At 42.8% G+C, this 14,029-nt stretch overlaps 1 protein-coding gene across 3 annotated transcripts in view; it reads right to left on the reverse strand.

The window, feature by feature from the left end:
* Positions 1-380: 380 nt before the first annotated feature.
* Positions 381-14,029, reverse strand: part of Btbd7 (BTB (POZ) domain containing 7) — a 97,675-nt gene continuing 84,026 nt past the window's right edge. For all 3 annotated transcript variants that reach the window (NR_165048.1, NM_001377026.1, NM_172806.3), the window contains 4 exons: positions 13,330-13,519; positions 10,289-10,467; positions 7,519-7,968; positions 381-5,516 (listed from right to left, as the gene is read on the reverse strand). Coding sequence is in view for 2 of the 3 variants with exons in the window: in NM_001377026.1 (NP_001363955.1) it covers positions 4,695-5,516; positions 7,519-7,968; positions 10,289-10,467; positions 13,330-13,519 (1,641 nt within the window). In the remaining variant the exon portion in view is untranslated. The remainder of the gene's footprint in view (positions 5,517-7,518; positions 7,969-10,288; positions 10,468-13,329; positions 13,520-14,029) is intronic.

A 14,029-nucleotide genomic window follows, 5' to 3' on the forward strand; every position in this document is an offset into this window, starting at 1 on the left:
TAAAATGTTGAAGTAGAACTGTCTTTAGTCTGAGGTCTTCCATGCTTGGAGGTCTGAATACCTGGATACATCTTTGGTCCGACTGACCACAAGGCACTCCAGGTGCCTGGTAAATGGCTGAACTTCCTATGGAGACCACTGCTTCAATTTATACAATGAAATCTCTCAAAAATGTCCTGGGTGAAATAAATGTAAACTTGGACCAGAATGGATAGTTTTCAAGGAAACATCACCACCATCATCAAAATGTTTCTGGATAACTAAAAACATGAGACAGAGAATCTAGAAAAACTCCAGACCCTATTCTTAAGGGGTACAACCACACCTGTAGATGGAGACCAAATGCTGTAAGCTAGAACAGACTATGTCCAACTCAGCGGTTCTATACAAGCTGTTTATTTGAAATGCCAACTCTATGTAGGATAAAGTCAGTGTTACATGCTTATCAGTAACAGTAGAAAAATAGAACCAGTGAAAACCTCTGTACAACTGTGATGGTACTCAAAAGAGAAACGTGTCGTTTACAATGCTTCACACAGACGAGTTCAAGTTTGGAGGTACCTAAATAAAAATACTATATATTTCTTTAAAAAACACTATGTACAATTGAAGCGTAAACAAGTTTTACAAAGTACTGGTTATGCAGGTTGTAAAAACACTTGCATAGGACATGAAATCAGTTTAAGAAAGGTTTCTGAGCCTTTAGCATTGAAGGCACTTGACTTTACCATTAACAGCACAACCACAAGAAACGCAGCGGCGGAGGCCAGACGTGGCAAATCCTGGCCGGCGAGGGAGCTCAGGAGCCTCAGGGCTTCCCACTGTCTCATTTAAGAGCAGAATTCCTAGCGTCTACCCACATAACCCAGACAGACATGTGCAGGCATACCCAAGGACTCCTCATCTCAGAGCTCACAGAAACACATGAGTACAAGATATTCCCAGGACACAAACTTGCAGTCCTTCTATAAAAATGGCCGCAGCATTATAATATTCTGATTACAGAAGATTGGTACGGTCATGGATATACTTTTTAAGGAAAACAAAATCAAAAGACTTGTTCAGACAATAACCACATGACAGCTAGTACAACTGTTGGGACAAAAGAACTTACACTTCACAGAGCACTGTTCAAAGCAGTGTTGACAGAGGATAGTAGAACACCGGCAGGGCGTGCAGAAGAGCTCTTAGCAAGATTATCTGAATGAGGCTTGAAAGTAGCTACATGGTAGACTTTGTGAACCGCTGCAGAACCCGGGGATAGCACCCATCACTGCGGCATTAATAGTCTTGACAACAAACTCAGCCCTAAGAAACACGCAATTGCCTTATTACTGCAAAACAATGGTCTTAAGCAAATTTCACGAAAAGCATTTTTCCCTTAAAAGTCAAGTTCAGTATTATGAACACATATCTCCTTGTTGTAGATACAGGGAGTGTTGATCCTTCAACACTAGAGAATGCACCCAGCCAGGCTTCAGCCCAGCTGGCGCCGCATGGCATTCATTAGCTCTCATTACACCCTGTAGAATCAGTTTCATTCAAATGTACAAGAGTTGTACCCATTGCTATCGACTTCAACAAACAATGAAAGAAATGCAATAAAGGATGACAAGTGTTAACAAAAGACCTGCAACCAAAGAGAATAGCCAATGAGGAAGCACAATCAGGATCTAGGCTGAATTAAAAAGGGGCACAGAAGACATGTATTTAACACTCTAAGCCCTAAAAGCCCAACAGGTTACTGAAATGCTAGGCCAGCTCGGGCCTAGGGACTGCACTAAAGAGCAAAGCCAATGGAGGAATGTAAAAGGGAGACGGTGCATGGAAATTTAAGGATCTATGTTTTGAATGGTTCTAGGTTTTTCTCCTTATGAGCCACAGGCAACTTTAAATGTAAGTTTTTTTTTTTTTTAAATCCCAAAACTAAAACAAAAATACAAGAAAAGGATCAACAGCGCCTTAAGAACCTAAGTGGTGATTCTCCAGCCTCGATACTTAGTGGGACTGGAATGCTGATTGTCCAAATGGCCTGATTGTCCCTGGCCTCAAAAGGAGAGCTGGGATTTTTGTGATTTGGTTCTTATTAAATTTCTATACTACGAAAAATGCCAGTTCCTGTGGCCTAAGGTTTATATAAATACCTTCTTTTCTGAGACCAACCCTATTCACACTTCACATTTGTAAGTACAGCATTAAGAAACGTCATAGATGGTTCACAGCCAGAGGCACGTAGTCTAGCTTCCCATGAACACCTATCCTATCACACATGAGGCCACACCTGCAAGTCACAGCAATCCACAATCCCACAGATTAAAGCACGATTTCTACACACACAGTTCGGCCAGGTAACCTACTAAGACACTAAAGACAAACCTTATAAATTAAATAAGACTACGAACAGTGTCCATTTACTTTTATAATTACATCATGTGGATTGGAGAGTACATTTAGTGAATTTTCAGAAAAAAATAAAAAGTGTGTGATCAATGGTTCTAAAATGTTAAAAACCAAAACCTATCAAAGGTGAGAAAGCGTTGATGTACTTGCTTCTCTGCAGCGCCAGCACAGTACAGTCGGATCTGGAACAATCTCAACCCACATCAAACAGTTAGGTCCCAGAAACAGGCAGGAACAGGATGGAACTGCTTTTGCTTCTGCAACCCGAGACTGTGCTTCAAAAGATACAACCGTTAAGGATGAGCAGAGCCCTGTGGTTTTCTATCTTAAGAAAAAACAAAACAAAAACAAAACCAAGAGCCTGAAAGGTTATGTGAGCCCACCTTACAGCAGATATCTATCTATCTATCTATGTGCCCTGTTCAAGCCTGCAAGCTTAGACTGCACATTATCAGGGTCAGCCTCATTCCCCAGACTCTGAGCTAACTAGTCAGGCAGCAGGACCGTGGCAGCGATTGGGGAATACCGAGATGGGCATGTTCCCATCCCTGAGAATATCTACTGTTCGGATGGTTTAGATGTCAGATCGTTCCTGAGTGTATATCCACAGGGTAAAGTAGGAAAAGATTGTAAGAGAAACTACAGTTTCAGGAGAAATCAGAGTTGCTGATACCCAATAGAAACCTATTTACTTCAAAGTGCGTGCAATTCACTTCTCCGGTGGCCGTGAGGGCTCCCTAGCCTGCATAGTTTTAGAGTGAGTGTAAGTGATTCCTAGCTATGTGCATACACATAGAGAAGAGGTTCCCAAGTGTCTTTTCCATACAGAATATTCAGGAAGTCTCTTTTCTTCTAGGTGCTACGGCTATGTGTTTATAAAAATACAAAAATGAATGTTCAAATGGTGCTGAAGTGATTTAAAAACTTAAATACTAATATATTTACATTGCAAAGTAAGAAAAAACAACCAAACTAAAACAGTCCTTAGCTCACACACTGCCCTTCCAAGGGAAGGGATCATGAACGAATCCACGTGCTCTGTGATTCAGTACACACCAAACCAGCATCTCCAGTGGAGTTCAAGTAGGACATGTAGTGTTTTACTGAAAACAAAATCATTTTTTGGTGGTTAAAGCACTAGGCATTATACAACTTTGTAGAAGACACCAAAATCCAGACATACTAGACAATATTAAGAAAAACATATGATTACAAATACCAAATGACAGACATAAGACTGGAGCCCTTTTGTTTTTGTTTTTTTGTTTTTCCCACAAAATGCAAGACAACTAAAGGCAGTCATTTCCCCCAGTATGGTGAATCACATGCAGAGCCAGGCACCCCATCAGTATGCCCTGTGTGTGACATCACCATCTCTGCTACTGTTTTTTGTTTCATTTTGTTTTTTTTGAGGCAGGGCTCACATACCCAGCCTAATCTTGAATTTACTACATAGTCTAAAATGACCTTGAACCTCTGATCAGCTGTCTCCAACGCCCACAGCTGAGATTGAAGCCATGCGTTCACACCAAGCCCAGCTCTACTGTTTCTAACACTAAAGTCTAAGTTCCTTAGGCCCTGTGACTGAGTGAGTAACTCTACTCCAGAATCTACAGGGTCCCAACAAAACCCACACTAATTACACACACACTGGACACCTCCTCCTGTTCTTCACTGAATCAAAGAACACCGAGACCCGGACTTCTGCTGTGGGGAATGAAGACTGGCTTTCAAGACTTACAAAACAGAATGACATCAGATTTATGGAGAATGAGCACAAAGAGATCTGAACTGAAACGATCACCAAAAAAGAGAGGAGCGTTTGATGTGCTGTTCTTTGGAATTTCTATAATTAAAAAATAAACACAACTATTTCGTAAGAAAATACATCTTAGTGTGCAACCCAATGCACATGGAAACTGGTAGATGATAGGTAAAATGCAAAAAGTATGAAAATACAGTCCTTTAAATGTAGCAATAAAGTAGTTTAACACACTGTTATAAAATCAATACAAATAAAATGTACAAGTGCAAAAAGTTAGTCATCTGTAAAGGAGAAAAAGTGCCAGCTTGCTTGCTCTTTAAGATGTTCCCCACACAACTTTTAAACACAAAAGACAGATGCAGCATTCAAAACAACCCTCTTAGCATGCCATGTATAATAAACATATATACACAGAAAAGCTAGAATAAAATGTGGAACTGAGCTGGCGTCGATAAACCGGTCAGTAAGTTGTTGGGTTACATCATAAGACAGGATGTTTCACATCTCAGGCACAGACTCGGAAGCTACTTCAGAGGGCAGACTTTTTGTAGAGGAAGTCTGGCTTGCTTGGCGACCTCCGTCCTCTGCTAATGGAATCACCCCTTTCCAGATCTGCATTTCTTTGATGAGCTCCATGGCCCAGGGGCTCGCTGTCTGTCAGTCGTCTACTGGATCGCTCTTCGAGAACTTCAGAGCTACACGCAGAATGGGAAGGAGGTCTGTTAGATGTCAGCCCAAAAGTCAAGTCAGTTTCTACTGCAGTCCGTGCCCTGACATGGGCTGGACCATGACTAGCATTTTCTGAGGCTGCGGAAGGAAAGTCTGGCCTCTGGGGAGGCTGCTCAACCACGTCCAGACGTATCGGCTCCCTCTTCTGCCTGTGCGGATGGCCGTCAGGAGACGGTGGGTACTCTCTCCTAGGGTCTTCCTGCTTTTTAGGAGAGGTCTGACCAGGTAGGTAAACTGACTTTAAGCCATTTGGTGATGCCTTATTGTGGCTGTACAAGTCTGGACCAAAGTATCTACCATGAGCAGGGGAAGGGGAGTGTCTGCCAGGAGCAGGAGTGGAAGGTCTGCAAGCAGCATTTGAGAAGTCATAGAGATCTGGGTATTCCTGCTGATTTTCTCTACCGTCTGCTTTCTGCTCTAGTGTGGGTTTTTTTCGAGATGTGTTTGTGTGTCTCTGTGGAATACATGACAGATGCTGGGGAGGTCCCGTTCCTGCTTCAGAAACTGTCTGGCATAACTCTGTGTCTGCAGCGAGCTCTGGGAGCCTCCTGTCCTTGAGTGACAGTGTAGACACCCCCATGGCGATATCTGGCATCAGGTCATTCAGCACAGGCTGTGGACACTGAGACAGAAACAAAGGGGCATTATCAAAAAGAAAAAAGATCCATACATTTCTTTCAAATCCTTTCAAGTTTACAAAGTACATCATTGTATTTAGAAGTCCTAAAAGTACAATTATACATATAAAATAATACAAACCACTACACTTTCCTAAAGAGGTTATCGCTGTTAGCATTATGTAGCTCTTCAGCTTTCTATCTATGAATCTGTATTATATACAAAATTTAGTGCACACAGTTCTATCACTCAACTTCCTTTGAGATTATTTGAAATCACCATGTAACATTTTACTGTATTATTGATAGGTAATTTAATCATTGCCTACTACCCCTTCCCCTGCACACCACGTCTCTTTTCTCTCCTCTACCCCACCCTCTTCTGCAGGCCTCTCTATGTATCCTGGTTGTCCTGGAATTCACGTAGACCAGGCTGGCCCTGAACTCACAGAGATCTGTGCCTCTGCCTTCCAAGTGCTGGGATTAAAGGTGTATGTCACTATGCAGAGCCAAGACAGATTCTCTTACTCAAACCTAGAACTCATTGATAATGGTTAATCTGGCTAGCCATCTTAGTCTGGGGAATCCCCTTCAACTTTCTGACGCTGGAATTCCAGGTGGCCTGCCACACCTTCCTTGCTTCTAGGTAGGTTCTAATTTTAGATCTAAATTTAGGTGTGGGGCTAGAGAGATAGCTCACTAATTAAGAGCACTGACTGCTCTTCCAAAGGACCTGTGTTCAATTCCAAGTACCCACATGGTGGCTCACAGCCATCTGTAGTTACAGTTCTAGGGGATCCAATAACTTCTTCTTTCATGGGCACCAGGTGTGCATGTGGTACACAGACTATATATGCATACAACACAATCATACACACCAAAATATTAACAATTAAAAAAACAAACCAACTTGGGTCTTCTTGATCGCACAAGAAAACTTTGAACACAAAGCTATCTCCAACATTCTAGGCTTGGTTCTTTGAGAGAGGGTGGCCCTAGCTGGCCTCAAATTTGCAGCACTTCTCATTCTTTGCTTCTTGTGCACAGAGATTACTGATGTATCACTATGCCCAGCTTTTTTTAATTTTCATTTTCTAAGTGTTTAAGTTGAACCCATCTTTCTACCTCAAATTCCACAGTGCTAGGATTACAAGTGTTTGCCACCATATCTAACTCTATTATTAGAAATTCAGGTTATTTATATTTTTCACTATAGTCAGGATGGTATCAGTGAATATATTAATAAATACGCTTTAAAGAGAATTGTACTTAAAATATAAAATAGGACTTTTAAAACTGTAAGGCTAGGTCATCAGAGAGCAGGGGGGACAGAGGACCAAAAGGGGAAGGATACTAAGACCAAAGGTGTAGACTTTGGTCACTTCCAATGAGGTCTACATTAAGGGTGTTTCCATGAACAGGTACACATTTATTTTTCTCCATTGAATGCTGCTGATATCACATGACAAAGTATGAAGAATTAGAAGTTCAACCTCTAGAAGCTCAAAAATCAGATGAAAACCCTCTCTCAATTACCACCTATTTGCCCTAGCAACCAAAGCCAAGTCAAAATGAGGGTCTGACAAATGATCGGACCAGAGGTGGAGACACGAATGAGGACTTATTTCTGCTGGTTTTATCAATGGGGAGTCTTTGTCACACACCCTGATACTAGTGGCCATAGTACTTAGGAGAGCAGAACAGAGGAGTCTACATACACGCTTGCAATGGAAGATCAGGACAGTGGTATGTACACGGCTAAATCACTGTGCGACATCCAGCTGGCAGGGTGCAGCAGGACACTGCTTGCCGCCATCTTACTCATCTCAAGTCTCTTCTATCTATGCCTGCCCTCCTCTGTTTTTCAATCCCCTGAAGAGAAGCTCCCAGCTAGTCAGTAACACTTCTGGGTGTTGCTAAGTCCCATCAGGATCTCTGGAGCTGAGAGAACAGCTCCCAAGGCCCTATAGCTTTGTCTCTGAAAAAGTTATCTACGTGTAGACTTACCACTTGCTTCTCAGGTATTATTGCTGCTGAGGCGGCAGCAGCTGCAGCAGCAGCAGCAACCGTCTGTCTCCCCAGGCCTGTGGTGTTGGTGCAGTCGGGAGGGGCTACTTTAACACCTGGCAAATAGACTGGGGGAGGGCCAGGTTTAGGAGCTGTTCTGCAGTGAAACAGTGAATGATTACAGGGGTAAGAAAATGAACGGGAAGGGTGGTGACTGGGAGGCCTTTGCTTCCAGCCTGCCTTGAGCTGGTTATGGATTGGAGTAGCTGGAGGGTGGTACGGAGGGGGCGGAGGGGGTAAAGGTGGATGGAAGGCCACAAAAGAGTCCAGGTCTGTAAACATGGTTTCTGCAGTAGGGGTACTGTTGACACGACATCTCCCAGGCTGCCTCATTGTCAAGAGCGGACTTTCATCCCCAAACCGTTCATCAGGAAAGAACTTGTGAGGATTCTAAGAAAGATTATAAAAATGTCAAAGTTAGCATGTTAGCCTAGGCTGCCCTTGACCTCATCGCTGAGGGAGACCGCGATGAGGGTGAGCTTCAGACTCGACTACTTCAACCTCTAAGATATGTGCACCATGCCTGGCTGTGTTACCTTTTCTTTTTCCCCTGATAGCACAGGCTGGTCTCTAATTCACTATGTAGTAGAGGCTGGGATCACATGTATATGCCATTTCATCTGGTTTTACATTTGTACCGTTATGGATTTAGAAAATGGAAATGCACAGGTTGGGAGAATTAAGTCAGGTACTGAGGGACAGCAGTACCAAGGGACAGAGTGCAGGAGACACAGACAAAGCTGCTCCACTCATATTCTGGCAAGCAGCTCAGGCACTGTTAGCAAGATCATGTGACAAAGCCAAACTCCAGTAGTAAAATGTAATTCAAATATACCATTGCCAAAGAAATTAAACACTGACAAGGGAAGGATCTTTCTAGAAAGATTCTAATACAAAATCTTTATATCTATCTGAAGTAACTACACACCATCCTTACACATTATGCATTAGTAACTTACACTGAGATACTGATAAATGTTTCTGTACAATTTATAAAACTAAGATACTGTTTTCTTTTAGAGTTTTGTTTTTGTTTGTTTGTTTATTTGTTTTTTGAGACAGGGTTTCTCTGTGTAGCCCTGGCTGTCCTGGAATTCACTTTGTAGACCAGGCTGGCCTTGAACTCAGAAATCCGCCTGCCTCTGCCTCCCGAGTGCTGGGATTAAAGGCGTGCGCTACCACGCCCGGCTTATTTTTGTTTTTTTGAGACAGGGTTTCTCTGTGTAGTCCTGTCTGTTTCGAAACTTACTCTCTAGACTAGACTGGACTTGAACTTAGAAATCCACCTGCCTCTGCCTTCCAAGTGCTGGAGTTTTTTTTTTTTTTTTTGTAAAAGACAGGGTCTCACTATATAGTTCTCACTGGCCTGGAACTCCCAATGTAGGCTAGACTGGCCTTCAGCTCAGAGATCTGCCTACTAGAACTGAAAGCCTGCGATCCCACACCCAGACAGAAAATACAACTTAAGATGGCAAAGGGAAAAGAAATGACCCTGAGAAGGATGATGCCGACAGACAGGTTAACACTGAAGCGGAACATCACAAGGCCATAGCCACAAACAAGCAACTAAGGAGTGCTGCAAGTAAGAGAAACAATGTTCCCTAGGGAAGAGCACACCAATCGGTTATCCAATACCAAATGGTCAGTCCTGGAAGCATATATACATGCAATTGAACAGGTTGTATTTAAAAAGCTAGGAAAACACACAGACACACAGACACACACACACACCAATAATTAAAGAAAAAGAGGTCATGAATTTGAAAGAGACAAGGAGAAGGGGGATCCATGGAAGGGATGAGAAGGGGGAAAAAGGGAAGAGGGAAATAATGAGATTATATTATAATCTCAAAAAATAAAAAAATTATATTAAAAAAGTAAAATACTACTGTGTAGCTTTACTGATGGAAACAACAGTAAAGTAAGGCCTGAATCATTTGCTGCCTTGCCAAAGAGCAACACACCAACTAACCAGTTGCAAGTGAGGCTAAGAGTATTTGAAGGTGAGGTAAAAACATTTGCATCAGTTGGTGAGATGAAATTAAAATTTATTTAAAGTTATTTAGATATTTTTATTAGACTATTTTACAAGTCCTACTTTAATTGTAAAATCAATGTTACTGTTTTCTTTGTATCCAATTACCACAAATGAGGGTTTGTGTTTTTTAGCTAGTTTAAAAAAAAAGAAAAGAAAAAAAAGATTCTTAGGCTGTGTTTGAAAACAACTCCTGAGAGAAAAATAGAAGAAACAAGAGACCTGGACGACCAGTGTGTATAATACGAGCCAAAGTGGAAATGCAGTGACCAGAGTGAGTGAGCAGTGAGGCCTGGCTGGCATTTTCTACCCCCCACCCCCACCCCTCTGATCTCTCCTGAGATAGAAGTCTGCAGTAGCTGCCTGTTAGATGCTCGATACACCTCATACACACAGCTGCTTTACATAATGTCCTGTCTTCACTTCACATGCGAAAAGAGATGTTCAGCGAGGGTAAGTGACTTTATCCACGTAATAGATTACAAACAGCAGGGCCAACTCTGTGCTCAGGCTGCTCTACCAAGTTGTCTCTCATCAGGAGAAATCTGCAGGCTATTAAAGACACCAGCAGCAGCAAAAGAACAAGCAGGAAGAAAGAGCAGCAGCTGAGGGCTCCTCAGGTGACCTGACTAATGTTCCAAGGCTCCCTTTCCCCACCTCAGTATTGTGTCCTACCTGTAGGAGCTCTGCAGCGGCGTCTGCAAGACCAAACTCTCTGAGCACTCGGATCTGGATTTCATAGCTGACGGTGGCACCTTCCCCACAGTTCAGTGCATAGGCTCTCTGCACCTGCTCTGTGTGCCGCAGTTCCTGCAGGCGCCTCACCATATCCTTCATAATGAGGAGACGAGGAACTAGAAGGAGAAAGGCAGGACAATTCCTGAGCTACGTAAGACTACTCAGCAAGCACAAGGAAAACATATGCTATAGCAGAATCTTCTCACACAGTTTTTAAAGATGGTATTTTAATTCCCTGGAAATATTCTATTTATATGTCTCCAATTATTTTCCAAGGTTTTAAAATTTCTCTGGGCACCAAAAGCTCTTGATTATATACTAAACAGCTCCTAAATTTAACATTTTCAGCCACAGCACAAATAAAAGAACCAAAACAACAAAAACAAACCCCCCAGCCACTTTACTTGCACCTACTCTCTTCAGAAGGTGGAAGGCATTCCATATCTTCCGAATACACTCACCATAAGGGCTGGGATGCGACTCAGTGAGGCAGTGCCTGCCTAGTTTAACTTCACACCGCAAACAAAATAGTAAGGAACTGTCTTGAGTCCTCAAACACCAGGGGTTATACTTGGGCAATTAGGGTTAAAAAACAAAAGGCATGAACCCTGTTCTCAAAAACTTCTCACTTTAGTCACTGTAAACTCAGTAAGCAAACCGAGGGCAGGAAGCAGTGCCAGGCTGGACTGAGGACAGGGGAAGGGTCCTTAAGATGAGTTTTAACAAAGGAGGGTTCTAGAAAGGAAGCAGGCAAAGGAAGCAGGGGAGGCTTTCTGAGCACAAGACAGGTGCATATAACATATGCAAGTGAGAGGTACCATGACACAAACAGTTGGCTTGACAGTAGAATCCAGTGCTCAATGGTACAAACTACAAGTGTATCGACAGATGACAGATAAACAATTAAATATATTCTGTGTATACCAGGTAGTTGTGTTTATTGGGGATAATAGGACCAGAGCTGTGACTCCCTGACAATCACTCTGAAACTACCTAACACAAATGTGCTGGCTAGTTTTTTGTTAACTTGATACAAGGGAGCTTCAGTTGAGCCAATCCCTCTGTAGGTTTGGGTTGTGGGTCAGCCTGTAGAGCATCTTCTTAATTAGTGATGTATGTGGGAGGGCCCAGCCCACTGTGGGTGGAGCCAACCCAGGATGGGAAGTCCTGTGTTCTATAAGAAAGCATACTGAGCAAGCCATGAGGAGCAAGCCAGTTAAGTTCCTGCTCCATCTGAGTTTCTGTCCTGATTTCTTTCCATGATGGACTACAATGTGGAAATGTAAGCCAAATAAACCCTTTCTTTCCCTACATCCTTTTGGTTATGATGTTTTATGACAGTAAAAGTAACCCTAACCAAGAGAACAGAAGAAAGTAAATGTCCTAGAAGTTCCCTGAGTGTAGTTTTATTGGAACACAGTCATACCATTCAATATGGGTACTGACATACATGGCTCTCTGAGTACTGAGTAGTTACTAGTGAGGTTATATGGCCACAACGCAGAAACTAGAATAAGAGACGAAAGGCCTAAGAAATGCTTAGTAGCCTGAGCTAAGGAGACAGAAGACGAAGCATATAGATTCCTGGCACAATTGCTAGCATGGAGCCTACAGTCTCCTGAGTGCTTACTCTGAACCAGGCAGACTTCTTAGAATAGAGTCGTGGCACTTCATTAAAGCTGCGCAATGAGTCTAGAAAGGAGGCATTATCTGCATTCCACAATGAGGACACTAATATTCAGTCCAAAGTCATATACATAAACGGCAGTTAGACAGTCTTTTCCTTTTTTTTTTTAAATTTATTTATTATACGCAAGTACACTGTAGCTGTTTTCAGACACTCCAGAAGAGGGCACCAGATCTCATTGTGGATGGTTGTGATTTGAACTCAGGACCTCAGGAAGAGCAGTCAGTGCTCTTAACCGCTGAGCCATCTCTCCAGCCCTAGACAGTCTTTTCCAATAAGCTGCATAGACTTTTCTTAGCATGTTGGGGAAGATCAGAAAAAGAACCTTAGTAGGGCCACGTCTCATCACCTAAATGACAGACATGTTAAATTTTCCTGATCATACTGTGAATGTTTTTTGGAACTTTGAGGTTAAATTCTAAGATGAAGTTATGCTATATGCATCTGCAGTAACTCTGGCTTAAAAGAAAACACTATAGGCTGAGCACAACAGCATAGCCTTTAATCCTAATACTTGGAAGATAGACACAGGTGGAGTACAGGGCCAGCCTGGTTTACACAGTGAGACCCTATCTCACTTAAAAGAGAGAGAGAGAGTAGGTGAGGGAGGAGAACAGGAGAAAGAAAACCAAACGTGACTATATCAAACCTTCAAATTGTACAGTAGTCTAAATAAAAGAACCTCTCTCCTCACACTGTTACCCAATGTACATATAAGTACACACAGAATAGCCAAATATGAAACAACTTATGGAAGACAACAGTTCAAAATAAAGCTGAGACTGTGATGAAAAGCTGTCACCATGGGATTCATCTTTGCATAGCTGTGTAAGCAGAAACGAATGGTACTACTGAATGCCATAGTCTGTTAGACTTATTCTGAAGCCTGCAATGGCAAGTGGGGAGGGCTGGCCTGAGTTTCTGACCACTAGTCATTGCTGTCTTTGGACATGACAGTTATACTAGGAGCTAACAGGGCTTGCATTTGGGAGAGGAGGGCACAGCAGCCACCTCCTGAAGGCTTTTGTTTTTGAGACGGGTTCATTATGTAGCTCAGGATCTTCTTGCCTTTCTCTTAGATTCTGGGAGGACAGGCATATGCCATCATGCCTGCCACAAAAAGGTTGTTATATGACAGAAAAAAATCTGATTCCTCTAAACCAGTCATTCTTAACAGGAATGACTCTGCCCCACAGTGCATATCTGGCAATGGAATGATGCACAAAGGGCACTGAAACGTGGAGAGAATCAACCGGAAACTGTGAAAACAAAAGAACCAGTACTGCCTTACCTGGGATCTCATTGGCTACAACTGATGGAGGGCTCGACTGGTTACTGCTGATCTGCTGGTGGCTGATCATGTGGCAGCACTGGGGCATGGCATTGCTGACCATGTAGAGTGTGTCTGGGACATTGGACATGCGCACCATTCGCAGTCGCACCAGGTCTGTCTGTTCCACCATCATCTCATCCAGCACTGACTGCAGCATTGGAGGGAAACTGGTCAGCCTTCATTAGATCACACTTGCGCGTGCGCGCGCGCGCGCACACACACACACACACGGACAGACATACACACACACACTCACACACACACATATATATGTAAAACATATAAAATCATTGCTATTTAACGTAACAGATCTATAAATAAGCCCAATTTTGTTAAATAAATTCCAGTGCATGTCTCTCACTACCCTGCAGAATGGCCCAAATACCGCAATACATGAACCCTGTCCACACTTATTGTGGGGAGGAGCGCATCTCAGGCTCTGAAGCACAAGAAAGAATGAACATCTATCACAAAGGCCAGACCTGACGACTGGGCCACTCTACTGTCTTAGATCTTCTTACAACGTCCACCACTCATCTTTCCCTGGACCCCTGTGAAGGTTGAAGGAGAATAACTGACTTCACAGCGTTGTCTTCTGCTCTCCACTCACATGTGCTCACATGGACATCATGCATATGTGGCTGAATGGCTCAGTGGT

This window comes from Mus musculus, chromosome 12 (assembly GCF_000001635.26).
Source record: "Mus musculus strain C57BL/6J chromosome 12, GRCm38.p6 C57BL/6J".
Classification (NCBI taxonomy): domain Eukaryota; kingdom Metazoa; phylum Chordata; class Mammalia; order Rodentia; family Muridae; genus Mus; species Mus musculus.